At 35.0% G+C, this 20,948-nt stretch overlaps 1 protein-coding gene across 1 annotated transcript; it reads right to left on the minus strand.

The window, feature by feature from the left end:
* Positions 1-4,339: 4,339 nt before the first annotated feature.
* On the minus strand, positions 4,340-13,912 carry LOC149933512 (fatty acid hydroxylase domain-containing protein 2-like). Its single transcript, XM_090157313.1, has 5 exons — positions 13,892-13,912; positions 13,794-13,838; positions 12,875-13,077; positions 9,824-10,093; positions 4,340-4,682 (listed from the first exon to the last, which is right to left on the minus strand). The coding sequence occupies exons 1-5, from the start codon at positions 13,910-13,912 to the stop codon at positions 4,340-4,342; spliced, it is 882 nt and encodes a 293-aa protein (XP_090013439.1).
* Between the last annotated feature and the right edge of the window lie 7,036 nt (positions 13,913-20,948).

The following is a 20,948-nucleotide window of genomic DNA, read 5'->3' on the forward strand; positions in this document are numbered from 1 at the left end:
AAAATAATTTAGCATTTAGAAATGATTAAAAGAATATATCGTTACGTTATTTAGCATCAAACTGTTGGCACCGCTATTTTGAACACCTCATGACTGCCAACACTGCTAACGTGGTTATTTTTATAAGAAGGCTGTATATTTTAATTACAAATAGTGAAAGAAAGGAAAGTACCATTGCATTTGGTATTTTCTAAACGTCCAGCCAGAAGATCGATTTTATAAAGCTAAACCGACTTACGTTAAGGTAATTTTTTTTATCGAAATATAGCAATATTATAAAAGGAAAATGAACACCATCAATGCAATATCATGATTTCACGGAATTCATTGATTTGTTTTAAATTACTTAAGTTAAAAATCTATTGAAATCAGTGCCCTTTCATGTATGATCGTTGGCTTTCAGGCGTCTGAAGCAACTGAACTACATTTTCAAAACTTAAAAGCATTTATTGACAACTAACTACCACTGGAAGAATTGTCCTCAATGGAAAATATACAGCCCTTTTAAACAAATTTTAAAAAGCCAAAAATAGCTGGATGCTAGTAATTAAAACACATGTATGAATGAACTTTGAAGAATTATTATTGAAAGCAAGTCGTTTTTATTTCGAAGAGCGATGCCAAGGGAGTCTGAATCGCCAACTGAACATTCCTTCCGCCTTGAAAGCACTTTCAACCGTCCAATGATAGTGGGCAAGCTTTACGACTGGCCTCTCGCACTCGTTTTTCGCTGTCCTCACCGTGACCACACGAATGCATCCGTTGGAACTGTGATGGGTCTGTGTAATGCGCGAGGTAATGCGGCCCAATCTCCACCGCTCCTGGGGCATTTTCTCGTTTTTCAACAGGACCAAGTTCCCAACATTGAGGTTGGGCTGGGTCGTAGCCCACTTCTGGTGGTGCTGTAACCGGGAGATATACTCATTGCTCTATCGTCTCCAGAAATTTTGAAAGAGAAGTTTACGTTTTCCGCATTAAAGTCTTGTTTCGGAATGGCCGTGTGTGGTCCCACAATTTGAAAATGTCCAGGAGTCAGGGCAGAGATGTCGTTAGGAACGGAACTTAGTGACAACAATGGTCTTGAGTTAAGGCCCGAATAAACTTCATAGGTTAGCGTTGTGGATCCTATGACCCGCTTTAGATGGAATTTGACGGACTTGACTCCGGCTTTCCAAAAAACGCGATAGTGAGGCGAAGCGTATAGCATATAGATAATTACGTGCAGATTATGAATATCTTAGGAGAAAGGAGTGGTCTTCCTGACTGTAAGTGACAACTGGTCATCTGGTTCTTCCCTCAACACCACGACGTCTTTTGTTTCCCAGAGCTGCTTAGCCAATGTGGGCGCAAGTAGGTCCGAATACCTCGGCGGTGTCAGACAGGATGGTTCACTTAGTAACCAGATTTTTTTATCCGGCACAGAAAACAATAAATGGTCTGGAGCCGGGGTCCAGAAGAGTTTTAGCGTCTAGACGGGTCGGATAGCCAATTTATCCGTTGCCAATCACTAATACAGGCCGGTACATTTTCGCCATGTCCGTCGATACGACATCGGGAAAAAGCAGAAGTGTATAAGAAGACTGCTTATATAATCCTGGAGTTTTGGCCCCACCAGCAGTACGTCGTTCAGCGATAGTTCGAAGCCGACGACGCGCAACTTTGTCGTAGTACCTGACTCCCTGATTACGGCGTGATAAGGTTATTGCTCACGGACTTATCTCCTCGAGCTCCAAGAACCTGGTGAGCTGCTCCCCGAGAGTGCAAGTACGAATTTGAATAGCGGGGGTCTACGACGTGGTCCGTGGCTCCCCCAAACACTGTTTGGACTGCGGTGAGTAAACTTACATCGCCTCGGAGATGCCCTCTTCGACAACGTTGAAGTTGACATTCTCCCCAGCAAAAAGTAGGACTAAATACGTTAAACATAGAATCTGAAAGCTTACGTCCCTTCGTACGAGGCCAATGACTAAAGTTGAATGAGGAAGTTACAAAATTTTCCGTGGTTTTGCTGAGGATGAGAGTTTCTACTGCTACGGTGCTATATTCTTCTGTCTTGAGGTTCAAAAGGACACTGCAACGGTAGGTAGAAATTCCTGCCGCTCCAGTCCCGCCACTGGAGAGGTTGTACCAATTTTGTTTTAGCTGCAATTACCGAACTCCTCGTTCTGTAATTAACGTTACTTGGGAGGCGGAATTTAATAATGCTCGTAAGGATCTGAATTACCCTGCGATGTTCTTAACTTCAATTAGGCCGTTTGGAAGAACAACTCGGACTTGTCCTCGATGAAGTAATGTGGTATGTTTTTCGCCGTAACGTCGACAAGACCCTGATTTGCAGTCTGATGATCCGGATTAAAATCATTGGCATTCTTCACTATCGCCCATCGTTCATTTGTGGAGGACCTGATCAGTATGGTACATTTGGAAACGGTTTGTTCTTTGTAATTGACACACTTCTTCTGAATTGCTCCATATGAGGATATCTTCAGATGAGGGGACTCTTTTGACCTGGGAAAACCCTGAGAGGCCTGGACACTAGCTCGCTGTTCCAAAAAAATCGAGTTTTTTTCGTATTTCGGACGTCTGGTTCCCATCAGTAAATATCAGGGTTGGCAAGTTTTAAACAAAATGTTTAAAACAAATGTTTTAAACATGTTTAAAACACCGGTCCAAGTTTTTTTTCAATTTGTTTTAATCGTTTTAAACAAAATGTTTTAAACATGTTTTTTTCCTTAAGCTACATATAATGTTAATTTTGTTTTTTTTTATAAAAAACATTTAAATTCTTAAAAATTACTTCATTTATTCAAAAGTTAAACATTAGTTACACGATTTACACGAAAAGGTTTTTGATTCAGTGTTTTTAACCAACTTAGCGGCTTTTTCAGTTCCCAGTCGGTTTTGTATTTTAGAATGAACCAGACCAAAAGCTGAAAATACTCTTTCTATTCCGGCTGAGGAAGCTACAGCAGTATGAAGTTGATTAACAACTTCTATAGTTTGCTCTGCCAAACTTGAGCTAGAACTAAGTTTTATTTCACTTTTGAGTACAACGTCTGAAAACAAATAGTCTTTAAAAGGCGACATTTTTGCTTGATATTTTATTACATCAGGCATTATCGAGGGGTGATATGATGCTATGTACTGCATTGCTAAGTCACGTTGGTCCTCATCCAGTTGATTTCCGTTGAACCTTGGGTCTAGCATATTTCCTAAGAAATGTGCAGGAGTCAATGCCATTTGCAACCTTTTTTACAACTTTCAATGTCTTTAGTTATTGCCTCTAGCTCGAAAAAAAAATTGAATTTAATATATAAATCTTCCTAAATAACTATAATTATCAAGAACACAACAGCTAGTTTAGTGTTGCAGCAGCACACGTGAAAGAAAGTACAAGCCGGCCTTGTCTCGTTATTTGTGATTATCTGGCGTGAGTGGCGTCTGCTCTTCTGTCTCGAGATTGTAGTTTGTAGGGCTAGACATAATCACTACCACTAAAAAAAGGTTTAAAACCTGTTTTAAACATGTTTTAAACATTGTTTTTTTTGTTGTAATAAAAAACTCATTTAAAAAAAAAAAACATGTTTTAATCATAAAAAACTGTTTTTTTGTTTTTTATGAAAAAAACATCATTTTTGTCAATATTTACTAAATATTGAGGTTTTTAATCTCAATAACCCGCAGAGTGATGAAATGACTTGAAGCAAACAATAAAATATTAAAGTAATTTATTTAAAACCAACATGTTAATTGAACTGGTAACGAAGTAAGCTATGACAAAGTGGAATGAACTGCTAAGGGAACCGGAGCTCAGTGACACAGTTAAATGAGCTCCAGGTGAGTATATATAAAATACAATACAAAACAATGCAGATTCTTATCTGACATAACCTTGGAAAAACCTCGTGACGTTAGTGGTTTTTTTAACATATACATAAAAAGTCTTTTATCGTAATCGTCAACAGTGAAAGCATCCACTGCCGTCGGGATTTCACGTCAAGATTCTGCTTGACGATATAGACCCGAACTGAGTCCCAATGTTGGACGGGCTCTTGTAGGACTTTGAGAGACCTGACGCATTCCGAAGTCTTGTCAACCAGCTGTCACTGGTGAGGATTCCTCCCTGATCTGTGGTTGGCTGAAGAGGCGTTTGATCTGAGCATCGACAGTCTTTTTGGGGTTGGGGAAACGGTTCATCTGGATGCCCCAGGCCTCGGTATAGTTACCATCCGACAAATGCAACTTTTGGGACCAGAACAGTTGCGTATTATTGTGGGCCGTGGCAAGGAACAGATCGTGGAAAGGCAACCAGTCCGTACACTTACCTCCAAACCTCGGTTTATCGATTGGCGGTAATCATATGTCTGTCGTTGGTTTCGTAAGCATTAGAAGTGACGTCGTAAAAGAATAACTCCCACCTATTGACGAGACCGTAATATTCCGCTAGGTGTCTATCAAAGTCTTCTGATTTGCACTTGTCGAGATCGGTAACTTGCTTTTGTACTTTCTCGAGGTACAAGAATACAGCCCATCGGACAATGTTAAGATCGTCTGTGGATGTACTGAGTCGAGTACGTTCGTCGCGATCTGGCCCGTGACGACCTTGCGCTTGGAAGTAAATTAAACGAGCTGAAGTTGAAGACAGTGTTTCAAAAACTGTAGTCGGCTTGGAAACCTTGAACCTTCTCACGAGTTAAATCTACCTTTGATGAAAAAAGCTACAACCCTTTTATACAAATTTTAAAAAGCAAAAATAGATGGATACTAGTAATGAAATACATGTATTTGTGAACTTTGAATAGTAACAATTAAAAGGAGGGCGTTTTTCGAAGAGGGATGCAGAGGGAGTGTGACTCGCCGATTGAACAAGCACACTTGCATAAGCCTGTTGGATTAAAGTAGGGATATTGAAGATATTTTCTAAATTCCCCACCTACAATCACTGCTAGGGAAGTGAGAATGGCGGACACAGGGAGGGGAAATGGCAGCAATGGCAGGGTCCATGTTTTTTCGCGAAATAAAGTCTATGATAATTAAAAATTATTTTATTTATTATTAGATATTTTATTAAATATTTATAATTTTTGTCTTTTTTATAAACATCTGTTAGGCGTAGCAGTATTTAAATATTTATTATTTCAGGCTCCGAATATTTTTCGAGACCGCTCAAGATACTCCTTGGTACCGGAAAATGGAAGGAGACGTAGGATTTCACAGTGAATCGCTGGATAATCAAATGGAAGCAGTCGAAGAATCTTTGTCAATGTTACAATTGAACTATATATTTATACTGATCAGCTATCTCCTTTTAATGAGTAGTCTAGTAGCTTTTATTGAAATATTTCACGAAATTTCCAACAACAGTAGAAAGCCAATAGAACTTAAGAAAACACGACATGGTGTAAAAAATTGGAAAATACCTTTAAATGAACGGTCTCTCAACATTTTCTGAATTTTATTGGGAATATTGAGAACAGATATTTAGCTACCGATAATTGAATGGGAAGAATTTAGCTTTCACCAAGAAGGCATTTATTTATAATTAGGGAAAATGACTACGTTGAGACTATCCGTTTGTATCACGGTCTAATTTTCCCCCAGTATGATAGAGGGGAATTCGAACGTGGTAGGGAACCAAAGAGATACCGTGCTTGTTTGAATAGACGAGTAAAGAAATTGTTTGCCAGTTTTTCTTTAATTTTCACGGGGAAGGTATTTTGAAACAGAGGGAAGAAAATGGGGGTTATCCAGTAATATTTGTGATGGTAGCGGCATCTTACGGCTGATTTTTACAACTATAAACCTATTTTCATTGGTCTATGAACGTCGGCTGCTTATGTTGTTATTTTTGGATTACGATATACATGAAGGATCTCTTATGGTTTTACTATTATTAAATATAATTAGTTTAAATTAGCTTTGTTAAATGAGTTTCCAGGGTGGTTCCAAGTGTTTCCTTAAAGGTTGTAAAAGCTTTCCTTTTGGTAAACTGAAATCTTCATTTAAAATCACTTTCAAAGCAAACCTACATTGAAAGATGCATTAAGCCTTGTCCGAAAAATATTTTTAAATTGAGATTTTAATATTATCATACCATGTTTTTTTTAGTTGTTAAGTTCATCTCCAGAAACTACGTTTTTCTTTTTTCGAAACCTTTTTAATCATTAACACTCAATATTTAAATAAATTAGTTTAAGATGTGGAACACTGAACCGCCACTACGCCGGAACATTTTGTAAAAGTGTATAAGTAGTATAATTTACGTTCTGCGCAGACTCCCGTAATAGCCAATCAGGTTCTCCTTTCCTACCCACAATTCCCTCGGAAGTTCGTTAAAAATATTTCAAATGGAAAGCGGTTTTGTTTACTCGTCTATTTATTTGGGAGAAAGGAGCTTACTATTACAACGTGAGAGCGTGAGTGGGATGGAGAACAACGCTCACGTAGTCATTTTCCCTGGGTTTAAATAGATAGACGGTTGCTATTTTCTGATGGATTCATTTATGCTTAATACGAGGATAATATTTAGATAGATTGTCATAGCTGTTAAAGCAAGTGGCGGCTCGACGTGAAGTAGCTCCTTTTCAATAGATGTCGCTAGCGTCGAAATAAAAAAGCGGTACTTATAGTAACCCCTCAAGTTGATTGGATCGTTTGTAAATTGGTAAATAACATAAATTACAGCAATTATAAAAAATAATTTTACATGATATACATAGTTTAGGCTAAAGCCCACTAAATAGAGTATAAGTTATCTAACTATAATACTTTATATTGGGTCTCTGACGAGGTTATCATTAGCTATTTTAAATATTAGCTTCCTTTGACATAAATAGATGGCACCACGCTTTCCACTAAAGTCGCGTTTTTCGAAGAATCGGATAGATTCATGGTCATCTCTAATAACAGGGGCCTGTACATAATAGAGGTGGCAATTGATCAATTTGCTAATAATCAGTGATGCAGTCCTAAAAAAAAGAACCGTGGCGCTACCGAGGTACGGCCAACTTCGATTTCACGCGTAATCGAATTTGGCTGTACCGGCCGCTATAAATGTACGTCCAACTTCGATTTTTAGCGTGATCGTAGCTGGCTGTACCTAGGTAACGATTGGCAATTATTATGGTATCATCCTGCGGGCAAAATTTATAATAAATTAACACACCCTTTATTCGAGAAAAACGATTTACGAAATAGAAGCAAGGCGCGCCCTGGCAAGTTGAAAAAAAGAGGCAGGGCGCGCCCTAGCAAAATGGAAAAACCAGGGTGGGGTGGGGCCCTAGGGTGGGGTGGGGCCCTGCCTTTGAAAAAAGCACCGGGGCGACGACCTGGCCCGACTACACCACTGCTAATAGTTGAATTCGGACATATCGATCAATTGAATTCACTGTTTAAAACATTTTTCGATTTTAATAAATTTATTTAATTAAAATTTAAACACATATAATAACTTAAAAAATATTTACATTTTTGAATAAATATCACCACAGTATTTAAAACATTTTTACCTTTTAACTTAACCTGTAATTAAAATTAAATATCTTCTTTTGTACTCCTTGTCGAAATTTGGTTTCAATAGATCCTTTCTTTTAAGCGGGCTATACTATAGTTAATTTCCTTTCCGCTAATTATTATTATTTTTTGTTTAAAATTAAACTAGGGTTTAATTAATTTTACACACTTAAGAAATTTAAAATATAGATGGTGTTGAAACTATATTAGTTTGTAAATGTATCGCTTATCTTCTAATACATATTTTTAACTTATTAAAGATTTAAAATGGAATTGAAAAGTTAATTTATATTTTGATATTTAAAATATTATTAAAAAGAACGTTCTAGTTAGTTAATGAAATGGTAGTTTAAATATACTTATATTATATATATAAATAAACTTTAGTTTATTTAGTCTATTACTTCATAAGATATTTAAATTGAAGTTTGAATAAGATCGAAAAGAATTTTGAAAATTCCGATTTTTGGTAAGTGCATATATTGAAAATTTTATTGGGAGTACGACTATGACCTAACACGCGTTCCCTGATAAACCTCGTCGTATGGTATTATACAAATGTTCCGCGTTATGGCTATCGTAAAAACCGAAATTTTCGATGTTAAAACTGCAGTATCTATAGATACATAGACAGTATAATTCAGATCTATTTCTGTGGATTTTTATAGGTTCCGTGAAGCCAGTCCAATAAACCAAGAATGCCGTAGTTTTTGTTGAATCTATAAATAAAAAAGAGACTTATGTTATTAAGATATCAATAAGTTAACTTCCACTAACATAACATTTTTCACCAAAATTGAAATGTATCTTTTCATAAGTTTTGACTTTGTTTTGCGTTAAAATGTAAGTTGATGCTGACTGTAGTAATCGACGAATTTTATAATTTTATACTCAATCCTACCGAAATCTAAGAGTCGTTGGTGATTAGGCTGCAAGAGAATTGTTCTTTTCTCATTGTTATTTTAACGGGGATCAGACTCACACGACAAGACTAAAGGAAAGTTTTATTGGTTAATAATGGATCGTGAAACCTGTGTTAAGAGATAAAACAGCAAGTAGCTTAACAGAGGAAGCCATACACAGTATTGACAATGCTTGTAAGATGAGGAATTTACGTATCTTTGACTTACAAATAGGAACGAGAATCCACCGATATACTCGATAAACTCTTACTAATCTTGATAATATAATGCTAGAATCCTAGCGTATCCTGTCAGAACTAAATAATAATAATAATCAACTAGGCTAATACCCTTGGCACCACCTTCGGCCCAAGTAATCTAGCGACTTTTAATGACTTTAAACCGGTGGCCGGGTTACAATGCGTAGGAGGATGGTGGCAAGCCCTTCATGCCACACGAGCCAACAGCTCCCTACACTCACTAAATCAATATAAATCGCGACAGCAACGTGAAAGGGATAATTAAAAGTTCGAATAATCTACACGCTAGTGACGTGATTTATCATAAGGTACGCGAAATATAAATATAAATAGTAAACAAAGCTGGTAGGCCCACGCTTGATTTAATTAGCGTCCAAGATCTAGTTTTACGAATGGAAAATTATATAAATAGTACTAATTTTGACCCATATTCAGCTTTTTGCATGAAAAACAAAATCACTGAACATTTTTCTAACGAAGTAGTGATTACTGTCGATGGTAGAGATACCATTATCACTTTTCGACATAAATCTTCATATATATTGAAGGAACAACATGAGGTAACGAACAACGATATCAATAAAGAGAAAGCTGCAGCTGAGATATTAGGATACAAAATTAATAGCCTGACAATCACTAAAGAAAGTTACGCGTTGCAACTGAAATTGAAGATGCTTGAATTAATGTAAGGTGTTTGCAAGATTCATTATTGCAGTTCCTTAAATTAATAGGCAAAGGAACAGATGTAGAAAGTAAATTTGCATCGCTAGAGCAGTGCATTATGCAAGCTGTCAGATCTCGTGTGATTATCGTGCCTTTTACTATTGGTCTAGGAATTATCTCTCGTAAATTGGGCTCAAGATTTATGGTTGATTTACTTATGACGAAGTACAGCGATTCGAAAATAGTGTTCTTCAATACATGGCCGATAATTTTAACAGCCATAAAATAAAACAGCAATACAGGGAAAATTAAACCACATGAGAGAGCTAGAACCTAATTTTTTTGTCATACTACGGGTAATTTATTTACCTTAGGTCGCGTGAAATGTTGGCCTAAGGGCCTAATCGAGAAATTACGCGAATTGTTTTACGTTCCCCCATCGTTTTTTTCATATTTACTTAAGATAGATTTAAAATTTGAATTTACTTTAAGTGATGCATATCGTGAAATGCTGGTGATGGAAATATTGGCATGTGATAGCCAGAATGTGTCCTTAATGTTGTGAAGACCACGAAGAACATCCAAATCCAAATCACCATAATATGGGAACTAAGGATTAGTGGTCCAATATAAACAGGTCCCATGTTAACTATGAGGTGTTCCACAGGGTGGCAATAGATGGCACCTATGGCTATGGGAGACGTGTACTTGTGATGTGCTTTGTGAAATGAATAGAAAAGTCGGTGATGAAAAAGCCTGGAACAAATTTAAATGTCACATAAAAATTTTAGTACAGAGATTTGTAAGAATGCTGTTCCCTTTATAATTATAAATATTTTTGTACCATGCTTAAATTAGTATGTTCAAAATCATTAATAAGAGATCTGCTACTTCATGGTTTACGTAAATTTATTTAAATCTGGGGAGCTTGCGGACCAAGGTCCTTTATGAGCATCGTTATACAGATTTAATGCCTTCTCAATTTTAAAATCTATTGACAAAAAATTATTTACTTTTCCACTAGTTACAAAAGAAAAAAACACATCTTGTTTTATTTTAAAATCCCCTCAATCCATTATATCTCAGTATTTTTAATATTGCCAGCTTCTGTAAACACCAGTTTAGTCCGGTTGGGTTCATGACTTAAGACTTTGGCTGAGTCCCAATCAATGTTACGATCTTTATGTTTAAATACATCGGTCGCTAGACCATTATTCTTATCAAAATTTTTTACCTTGGTTTTATATTCCCCCTTCTTACTTTAAGCGTCGTTTTAGTCCCATATCCGGTTTTTACATTCTCCATCATTTTTATGTACTACACCTGTTTTTTCGATGTTTATGACACGATTTAAAATTTAGAAAAGTTTTTGAATTTGTTGGTTTTTGATACAAGCTACATTTAAACGATTCAGTCTTTTATAACTAGTGGAAAGGTGAATCTTTTTGTCAATATAATTTAATACAATTTTTTTATATATTAGAGAATCCATTTAATATGTATAAAGCGGCTAGTGAAGGACCTAGGTTCCGAAAGCTCAAAAGATTTTAATAAATTTAGGTAAACCACGAAGGGTTTTGATTGTTATACTCCCTGTTGGTAATGAGAAATAGGCGGATGAAAAAGGGCTCAGTCAAACCCTTTTTAGTTCCACATCGATATATATATATATCGAATGGGACTATTCTTTTCGTTAGAATGTTGTGAAGTGTCGTCGTCGTCGTTGTTGTTGTTGTTGTTGTTATTGGCGGTGGCGGTGTCGTCCACATTTGCAAACACCTTCCATATCTTTTTAACGCGGTAACATAACCATGCCGGTTTTTCTAAGAATACCAAATAGGGTTTCCACTATCTGCAAAACCAAGTTTCGCGTGTTAAAAGTAGTTAGCGGTCATTTGCCAGCCCCTTCTATCTGACCCCCCTTAAACACTTTTTAAAAAAATACGCAGTCTTATAATTTTGGATCCGACTGACTTTTAAATTCTGTTTCATTTTTAATCTGTATTACTGCTATACCTCTACATTGTGTACACGTTTCAGCTCTGTCAAGTAAACAGGGGCCGAACAGCCCCCCTTTTCCAATTTTGAGCGTTGAGTTACGCAGAGTACGAAAGTTCCCAAATATATCCCGGAGAATGCGCTATTAATATTTTAGTTTCTATTGGATTTGTTAGACGGGACCCAAATCTAGAATACAGATAAAGAAACTGAAGTGTAACGCTATTACACTCTTAAAAATATTGGGTGGTTTTTTTAGCCATTGTTGGGTCAGTATTTAACCAAACAAAATATTGGGTTGTTTTAGTTTTCACCCAAAAAGGGTTATTTTTCTAACACTATTTTGGGTAAAATTTATAAGTTACCCAAATATGGGTTGAACATTAGCCCAAAATATGGTTAATATATGACTAAATTTTGGGATACAATTTAACAATTAATTGGGTTGTTTTTTAACCATTGTTGGGTCAGTATTTAACCAAACAAAATATTGGGTGGTTTTCGTTTTCACCCAATATGGTTTTTTTTTAATAACGATATTTTGGGTTAAATTTATAAGTTTCCCAAAATATGGTTAATATATGACTCAATTTTGGGTTATAACACACTGGAAAGAATATCGTAGGGCATTGGCAATTTGCAATAAATTTAAACAAGGGACCTCATTACGTTCTTCCCCTGAAATATCAACACAACATACAAAAATAAATTTAAAATATTGGAAAAATTTAAATTTTAAATAGTAAATTAAATTAAAAATATTCTATACCTTTAGAATCAAAAATTAAGAATCCTTTCAAGCACTCATGGAAACGATGCAAGAATTTTTAATTTCCAGTCTTCCAAAGACTACAAGTTTGATGGACACATTTTGATGCTCATATCGTCTTTGGCACGTGGGAACTTTAAATTTGATAGTATGACCCAATTTTCGGTTGCTATTATATTATCTTAAAAACAACCTAATTTTGCTTAACCCAAATTTTGCTCAAGATTTTCAACTACATTTGGGTTATTTTTTACTCAAAAAGTAGTTAAAAATGAAATAACCAAAATCATTTAACCCACGTTTTTAAGAGTGTATAGTTCCTATTAATCTTTGAATATAGGTAAAGGTGGTTACGTTTGTCACTATGCTTAACCATAGTAACATGCGGCAAGGCTTATAGATCGTACACGAATTTTTTTCGTAGTTTGGATTGAATTTGAGATACGGGGCTCAAACTTTTAATACAATTAAGAACCTGAAGTCTGACACTATGTTTAACTCTTTTAACCCGCGCCAAGGGTTAGTGAGCGTATGCGTATTTTCTTCGTAGCTCCTATTGGATTTGAGATACGGAGCTCTAACTTAGAATACAGATAATGAAGCTTACGTCAGACGCTATGCTTAACCCTTTCGACACGCGCCAAGGCTTAGAGAAAAATTAATTTCACCTCATCGATGTTGAACTAATATTACGGCTTTGGGCTACTTGTTTTGCTTAAACCGCTCAACATTGCTTTAATATTATTAATTTAAATATAGTAATAATTTACCTGTGCAAATAATAGAAACCAATTTCTTCTATGAGAACAATAAAAGTCAATTGCAAGAGTGCGACGTGCAATGGCGGCAGAATGGACCAATCATATCCTCTTAAACGGAATCCATAAAATCCGATGACAGAAAATGGGAGTGTTACGAGGAATTGGTTGATTAATACTTGTCTTGTTACTTCGATGAATTCTTCACTACGAACCTAAGTTGTACAATTTGAAATGCATAAGATTTTGGCTTTCCGATATAATTCAATATTTTACTTAAATTAATGGGTGTAGAAAAACAGGTAAGAAACAATTTAAAGTACCATGAATTTATACAATTGTACTCGAGAATACACAACTTTAAATTATTTAATTGAACATTTTAGTAAAGTGGTTCTGGAAATGTTTTCACGAATTATTATATATTTCTATGTGGTTTAATTAATCATACAGATAAATAATAAATAATTATTATGCAAATTTAATCTTACTTAAACATATTTGGGCTTCATAATGTTAATAGCTCTTAATTTCATTAATTCCCCTAACACTTGGTAGTATATAAATTTCACGAAGATAGTCATACAATTTTTTTTAATGCTTAGTTACCATTTAACATGCCATAGAACAATCATATACCAAACTTTTATAACCAGTTAGGAATAATTTATCTATATAAACATGCGGGTTACATTTAAACTCATTTTAAAAAATGAGTTTAAATGTACTTTGCGGAATTCTAACGCGAATTCATATCCCAGGTCCCACAGAATTATTCCCGGAAAACCAATTAATAGAGAGTCGTTTGTGAGCTGACATATATTGTATAAAAGTGTAAATATTTTCAGTGTAAAGTGATAATTATTCTAACCGAAATTTCATTAATATATATGTAGGCTTCTAGATATTTGTAGAAAATCCACTTACGAACCTTCACTTGGGCTCTTTTTATGTCAGCATAATCCAGAGATATCGCCTACAGTACCAAAAAGGTTTTGCTCTAGTTTTATTTACCAATTAGAAAATTACAGGCTGAAGGGTTTTATCCATTCCACAATATGTATAGTTTAATCTCTCATACGAATGCAAATTGTGATAAAAATTGAAAAACTACAATTATGTTTTAAAAATCTCCAAACATTTTATTGGTTCCGTGAAAAAGGCTTAAATATGTTTAAAAATTATTTGCCTCTTTCGAAAATAAAACTTGGCTTTCGATGACTCCCAATGTTACTATAAACAGCCGTTTTAATACGCACAATAACGTTTAATTGGAAGAAATTTATACTTACTGGATATTTAATATTCTGTTGAACTTTGAATTTTTGTAAAAACTTTGGCTTTCCAGTCAAATCAAAAAAACAGAAAATAATGCCGAAAAGCCAGTACCCAAACACACCTATTGCATTCAAAACTTAAACAAGGACTATTTAGTTAAAACATTATACTATTTAATATCAAGAATATATTTATTCTTACCAACAACAAAGAAAACAAAATCATTTTTGCCATCGCCCTTATAGAAATGGCTCCATACGCGTTGCGTACTCATAATGGAAAAACAGGTATCACTCGAAACGCTTATCGAGACTTTCTCTCTGCCAAGGTTATAAAAGTGTTGATCGAGGATAAAGATATGGGGAGAAAGGAGATTCGCAATGAATGATTGTTAATTACTTTAAGAGTCCCCCGAATTCGCTTCTATAATTCTCGGTTCAATCGTCTTTCAAACAAGGAAATGGCGGGTCCTAACAGACGAGGTCTTTGATAATGACACGCTTTCATTTTTGCGAATATACAAGTAAAGAATTTAATCGCTTAAGGTGGTAAAATGGCTGAAAAATAACAGATAATTAGAAATGTTAGAAAACAAACCACCTTTATCACAAAAACACCCAAATGGTATAACTATGGAAGAAATTTACTGATAAAAAATGCATAACAGATATATATGTATATATGCTGTTAATAAGAAAATATTTAATATATAAAAGAAAAAATTACCAAGTGCTCCAGCCGAATACTATAAAAACAATTATGTTAATTTACCTTAACTGGTCCATTTTTTAGGTTGAAAATGTAATTACAATTAGATATTTTTACGTATTAAATGTAGTAGTAATTATTATATGCCAATTTCCATATTTGATAGAGCTAAATTTTGATTTATCCATGGATATATAATTAAAGAACGGAGTATAACTTTTTACGGTTTCATGAAATTATTTTCTATATTTATCTAGGTACGCCGGAATTAGTGTATTAATTAATTTAAGTCTTTTACCCTTTTAGCGTTCTCGACCTAAGCCAAAACCCTCCGTGGTATTATAGCTGTTAATTAAATCTTCATAGTTGGGTTTATAATATTATTTAAGTTTATAAACTGACACTCAGCAGACCAATCCATTGTTTGCACAGATATAAAAAGTTTTCCATTTTGTACAAAATCATTAAAAATGTAATGAAGCTAAGAGAGCGCAGATTGACTATCATGATAAAATGCAATTTTGATGTTTAAATTGGAAATCCGACCGAATTTTAACGAAAAAATGCATTAAGGTACGAACTTTGAAGACAAGATCTTGTTCAACCATTCCAATAGTTGGTATTCATTCAAACTACTTTGAAATTTTGGATTTCTCTGGGCTTGGAAATCAATGAAATAGCTATAACGCGACAAACTAAATGGGTCCAATTTTATAACTTTTAAATATGGTAATATTAAATGTAAAATTCTACTATCACCTAGCTAAAAATTGAGTTTTTGAAAATTATGAAATCGAACTACAGTAATGGTCATGCTGCTTCCCTCAGAACCTACATGGGTGCTCACAAATGGTTTGATAGATTATGAAATTATTTTTGAGAAAACAAATTTTCTGTTAAATTTTGTTACAGAATAATTTATTTTTAAATGGTTTCTTTAAATAAAAATCTTACGCTTGTACATCAAAGCAGGATGAACTATGCAGCTTTAGTCCGTAGGGAATCGGCTTATATTTGATCAGAAGATGGTGAACTTGTTTTTTTAGCTGACCTCATTATCTAAGTGAAAAATTGTTCGTTTTTGATCTAACAAACGTTATTTGTAGGTTTTTAAGTATGCTGTACAACTTTCTTATTGAAAATTGTTGCCTAGCACCAAGCGGTCAAAACACAAAATTTAAAAAAACGTGAAAACGTATTTGTATTTTCTATAAATTGCAATTCAAAGCGTTCCGAACCAAATACGCATACCCTGAAAATTTCAAAATTATATCTCATCTCAAATAGTTTTCGAGAAAAAAAGCCTGGTCAAAGCAAATCGAGCCACCCTAAAGATATTTTTTTAGATTAATATGTTACATTTACAAATACCTGGAATTCAAATATGTAACGTAAATTAAGTAATTACTGTTATTTTTTAGAAATTTCAAACCTCGATAAATAATGTATAAAGGGTTCGATAATTTAAGAATCTATATTCTTCTTAGCAATTTTGTTTTATTTATTTCCGATTTGAAAAATAGTCTAACAAGACGTACGACGGTCAGAATACACACAATCCTTCTAATGTTTAAAGTTTGTTTGAGCTATTCACAGCAACCTACAACGCCGGTATCACAACCAATATATATCCACGGTCACACACAATTGCATTTACACTTATTTGTTACGTCTAGTCATACTTTGAAAGCATCGAAGATTCCTTCGATCAGTGTCATCTTATTTTTTACTTCTGATCACACTTATTTGTTACTACCAGCCAGCCGTTGAGTGTCACACTTATTTTTTCTGGTTATACGACAAAGACTAGTTCGATCAGTTTCACACTTATTTGTTACTTCTGATCACACTTATTTGTTACGTTGAGTGTCAGACTTAATACTTCTGGTCATACACCGAAGACTAGGTCGATCAGTGTCATAATTGATTGTTACTTCTGGTCATACGTTGAAAGCGCGGCGCACTCTCAACGGCCTTGAAAAACGCTAGAGGGAAACGGGCGCTAAAACCCGAGCGTAGACCTCTATAACCACGCGTATTTCCAATGTTGGAAGTTGAGAGGGTAGGTATACGCTGCCCAAAAAACCTTACTTAGAATTAAAATTAAGCAACGTTATTGCAACTCTGGGTTGTATGGAAACCACAGCTATTCAAAATTATAACTCATAAAAATCGGTCTTAAATTAAGGAACTGTATGTAGATTTGTAGGCGAAAATATAAAACCATGAAAATTGGGGTCCCGTAAATTACCCTGAAAACTATACTTAAATTTAATATTTACTGATATAACCGAAGTTGTAGGTCCGCTGAATCCTAACCTATCCTATAATATTTTTTTTAACGTTATCGGACTTAATTTTAAATAAAATATCTACCACATAAAGCGAAACCACCGAAAATAGTCAATTGGGCAAATGCCCAACTTCTAGGGCTCCGATTTGAAAATTTTATGAAAGGCTATCAATGGCGATGTATGTTCATTCGAACGAGATATCATTGACTCTTCTAGTCCTAACCGTTGAAGAGATATGCGAGACACGGCGGCATCGGCATCAGCATCGGCTACACTGTACGTGGGACTAATACACAAATCCTTAGGATTGTGTGTAAAAACCGACCAAGTGTAGATAATGTTAGAAATTGCTTTTAAACAAGCCCCTATCCTTTTCATACGAACGAGTCACGTGGACAGGCACTTTTTCGGGGGGTCGTTAGAGTAGGACGATTCCACTTTACGGCGCTTTTAATCCCTTTTTCGGCTGTTACTTAATAGATACGGATGGCCTCCCGTTTTAAATCGATTGAGCATGTAAAGAAATGTTTGTATAAACATTTTCATGCTTTTATCACAAAACGCACGATTTCGTCAAAATGCGATCTGACTAGACCATTTTGTTAAGCCTTTATATCTGAAATATAACGGTCAGTGGCTTAGATGCCGCAACGTGCACCACGAGGGATCGTAATTTACGTCTACCAAATAATTGTTTCTCGACGATAGGCCCAAAAACAGGATATGTGCATCATTGCATGATCGAATATCAACGAATCCCGTGTTTCTTCCCTAAGTAAAAAAAATCCACTTCCAGTTATTAAAGCGTCTATGGGATAACTAGCTGATTAATTTTTTTTTCTGGAGAAGGAACTTACTTTTCGCAAATGATGCAGATTTGGAGAAAATCGAAAATTCTTCTCAACACAATTATTCTCCCTACATAATTAAATACATTCTTGAGTCAGTCAATTAAATAAAGCAATATGTTAGTTGATAAGTAATTGTATTGGTTGGTAATTAGTAATACACTGTTATTTGGTTAGATTTTGTTTTTAATAATTTTAAATCTTATTTAACAAATTTGAAAATCATGTAATCTTACATTTCGTTTTAAGACACAAAAATTTCGGGCACATATCTTAGTTGAATGATACACAAAATAGTGGCATAGTGTTGACATTTAAACTAAATGACATAATTAAATCTAAATGAAATGTTTAGAAATGTATCTTCAAACTCATGAAAAATTGTAACGTGTAATATTACAGGAAACACTATTATTTTCGGTTTGATTGTACACTGGCGCTAATGATTACTAAGCAGTAGGACAGTATTCCCAAAAGCGCCGAGTAAAGAGACTTCCTGGAAATGGGGATCAATCCACCAACAGTTACTTGCGCTAGCTTAGAACTAAAAAAAAGAAATTGATCAGATATTTCAGCGGGTCTCAGGGTGATTGACCAGTTCATTGTTCTCAAAAACTATTTATTCCAGAGTTCTGAAAGTCTTAGGGCAACGTTTTAATTTGTAAATTTCAGAAATATCTTAAACTTTTTCGTAGCTTTCTAAAAAATATTTTTTACTGATCGCCGTCAGGTAAAGAGTTTCAAAGAGTGGTAGAGCATCGACAAATAACATAGGGACTCATAAGGCAAGCATAGAAATGTTTGCCCTTTTCTGTCTATCCTAACTAACGACGCGCCCTCTAGAGCGGCTCTCTGGAGTAAGAAATTTAGGATAAAATGGCAACGTCCAAACGAGTCAACGAGAAGTCGCTAAAAAAAGGTAAAAAATGTTTTTTGAGTAATTTTGATACATGATTAAATAATTTTGTGTTAGTAATAATAAATTTGGAATAGTTAGAAAAAGAAATGAATCTTTCTAGCCTTGTGTATAGAATATTTTTTTGATAATTGCTTATGACTTCTAAGCCTTGCCTAATCGGTTTTTTTTTTCAGATATTCTTAGCAACGATTTTGAAAACCTAATATGTGAAATATTATAAACAGACTGATTAATTACCTTTCCACTTAGTGGAACTGGACGTGGATTTAAAATAGTTGGTCCAGATTGTCCTATGAAATGTAGTGAGCAAACATATTTGGCACTCTTCTTGTAGTCGAATTTATCAATATAGGCCAAGTCCCAACCGCTGTTCAATAACCACGTTTCAAATTTTGTAAATGGTTTTTTAGGGTTTGGAAACCTATAGTATTTAATTCCCTGAACTTCGAGCCTTGAATCATTCTTGCAATCGCCATAAAAACACTTTTTTACCGTCATTATACGTACAAAATTTTAATTTTTCTTAAATAAACAGAGAGCTAGTAGGCAGCAATATTGTCCTATATTTTTGTTTCCTTAAAAATTCGCGATAAGCGTGACCGTTCTTGGGAAATTTCCCTGCCGGGAGTTTAGCTTACCTTATGCGTCCCTATGTTATTTGTCGATGGGTAGAGCGTACTCTCGAACCTATAAATTAAATTTGTTCCATCGAAATGTTCAATTTTCAATATTACGTCATGAACAAAAACTTGGTGATACTACCTAAAATATCATTTGCGGAGCCATTAGAATAAGAATAACTTTTTATTTCATCAAACAATTAGGTGAAAAGACCTCTTTTTCGTTAGATTATATGGTAGGTCTTGAAAAAATAATTTGGAAAAAGGAAGTAATGAGAGTTTGCAAAACCAATGTTAAAATAATTGTCAAAAATAAATTTGTTTTAAAGTTTTAATATTATAAAAATAATCTCATCTTCTGGAACCCAACGTTCAATGTTTAATTAAATAAAAAATTAAAAAATATAGTTCAATGATATTGGCGTCTGCTGCGATGGCCATCTTTGCACGGTACAGCACATATCACAAGGAGCCCTTATATTATCTGGAGTATCAAGATGGCATGCTTCTACGATTTTATAGTGTTACAATTCTAACACTTGATCCAGAAAACCTCAAATAGGACAGCGTCTTCCAAAGCGATGTTTTTAAGGCGTAGTCCACGGAACATCGGATTGATATTTCCATAATTGTTGACTTTGAGAACAGTCGGAATCTTCTAAACAACTAATCTACTCTACTAGGGATGCGATTACCGTAACTGAGAAATAACTTCAAGACTTATTTTTTGCAAAGTGACAACTGATTGACATCTCTGACAACTTGCTTGACAGGTCTGACAACTTGCTTGACAGGTCTGACAACGTGCTTGACAGGTCTGACAACTTGCTTGACAGGTCTGACAACTTGCTTGACAGGTCTGACAACTTGCTTGACAGGTCTGACAACTTACTTGACAGCTCTGACCACTTACTTGACCGCTCTCACAGATTGTGTGATGCTAATTATCGATATTTTATTCAAAAACAGTCTAAGGCCGTCGGTCAAGCTGCCCACACTGTCACTCCTCAAGACAAGTTCAGTTTTGCGGTGGTCAAAATTCGCGCACGAGAAAATAGAATCTCTCTTTTCGGCCTTAAAGCAATCGGGAGCACCGTTCTAGAAACAATAGGACATATGTCGTTTGAAGCAATAGCCTTTCCCCGCAAAACTACTTTATAATATGAGGACGTAGGCACCAACACTTTGAACGTTTTGTTTCATCAAGAATATATTTATTTATGACTAGGAAGAGTGCCGGAGACAATCGGCGGCCATTATGGCCGAATTTTACCCTTGCACGAGGTGACGGAAAAACTTCAAACACGTGTTTATCATCATTCGTGTCGGAAGAGGCAGTTCTAAGAAACCAATCTGATACCTGGCTGATTTTATTTGTTTAGGAGGATTGCGCTTACGTTTCGAGCATGAGAAGGGACT

This window comes from Leiobunum rupestre, chromosome 8, assembly GCF_980474605.1.
Source record: "Leiobunum rupestre chromosome 8, qqLeiRupe1.1.hap1, whole genome shotgun sequence".
Taxonomy (NCBI): Eukaryota; Metazoa; Arthropoda; class Arachnida; order Opiliones; family Sclerosomatidae; genus Leiobunum; species Leiobunum rupestre.

Coding starts and splice junctions, on each gene's coding strand:
- LOC149933512 (XM_090157313.1), bottom strand. CDS start 13,912: ATGGATAAAACCCTTCAGCCT. Junction 13,078..13,793: donor TAAAAAGAGCCCAAGTGAAG/GTTCGTAAGTGG, acceptor TGTACAACTTAG/GTTCGTAGTGAAGAATTCAT. Junction 10,094..12,874: donor GGTTTCTATTATTTGCACAG/GTAAATTATTAC, acceptor AATTTGTTCCAG/GCTTTTTCATCACCGACTTT.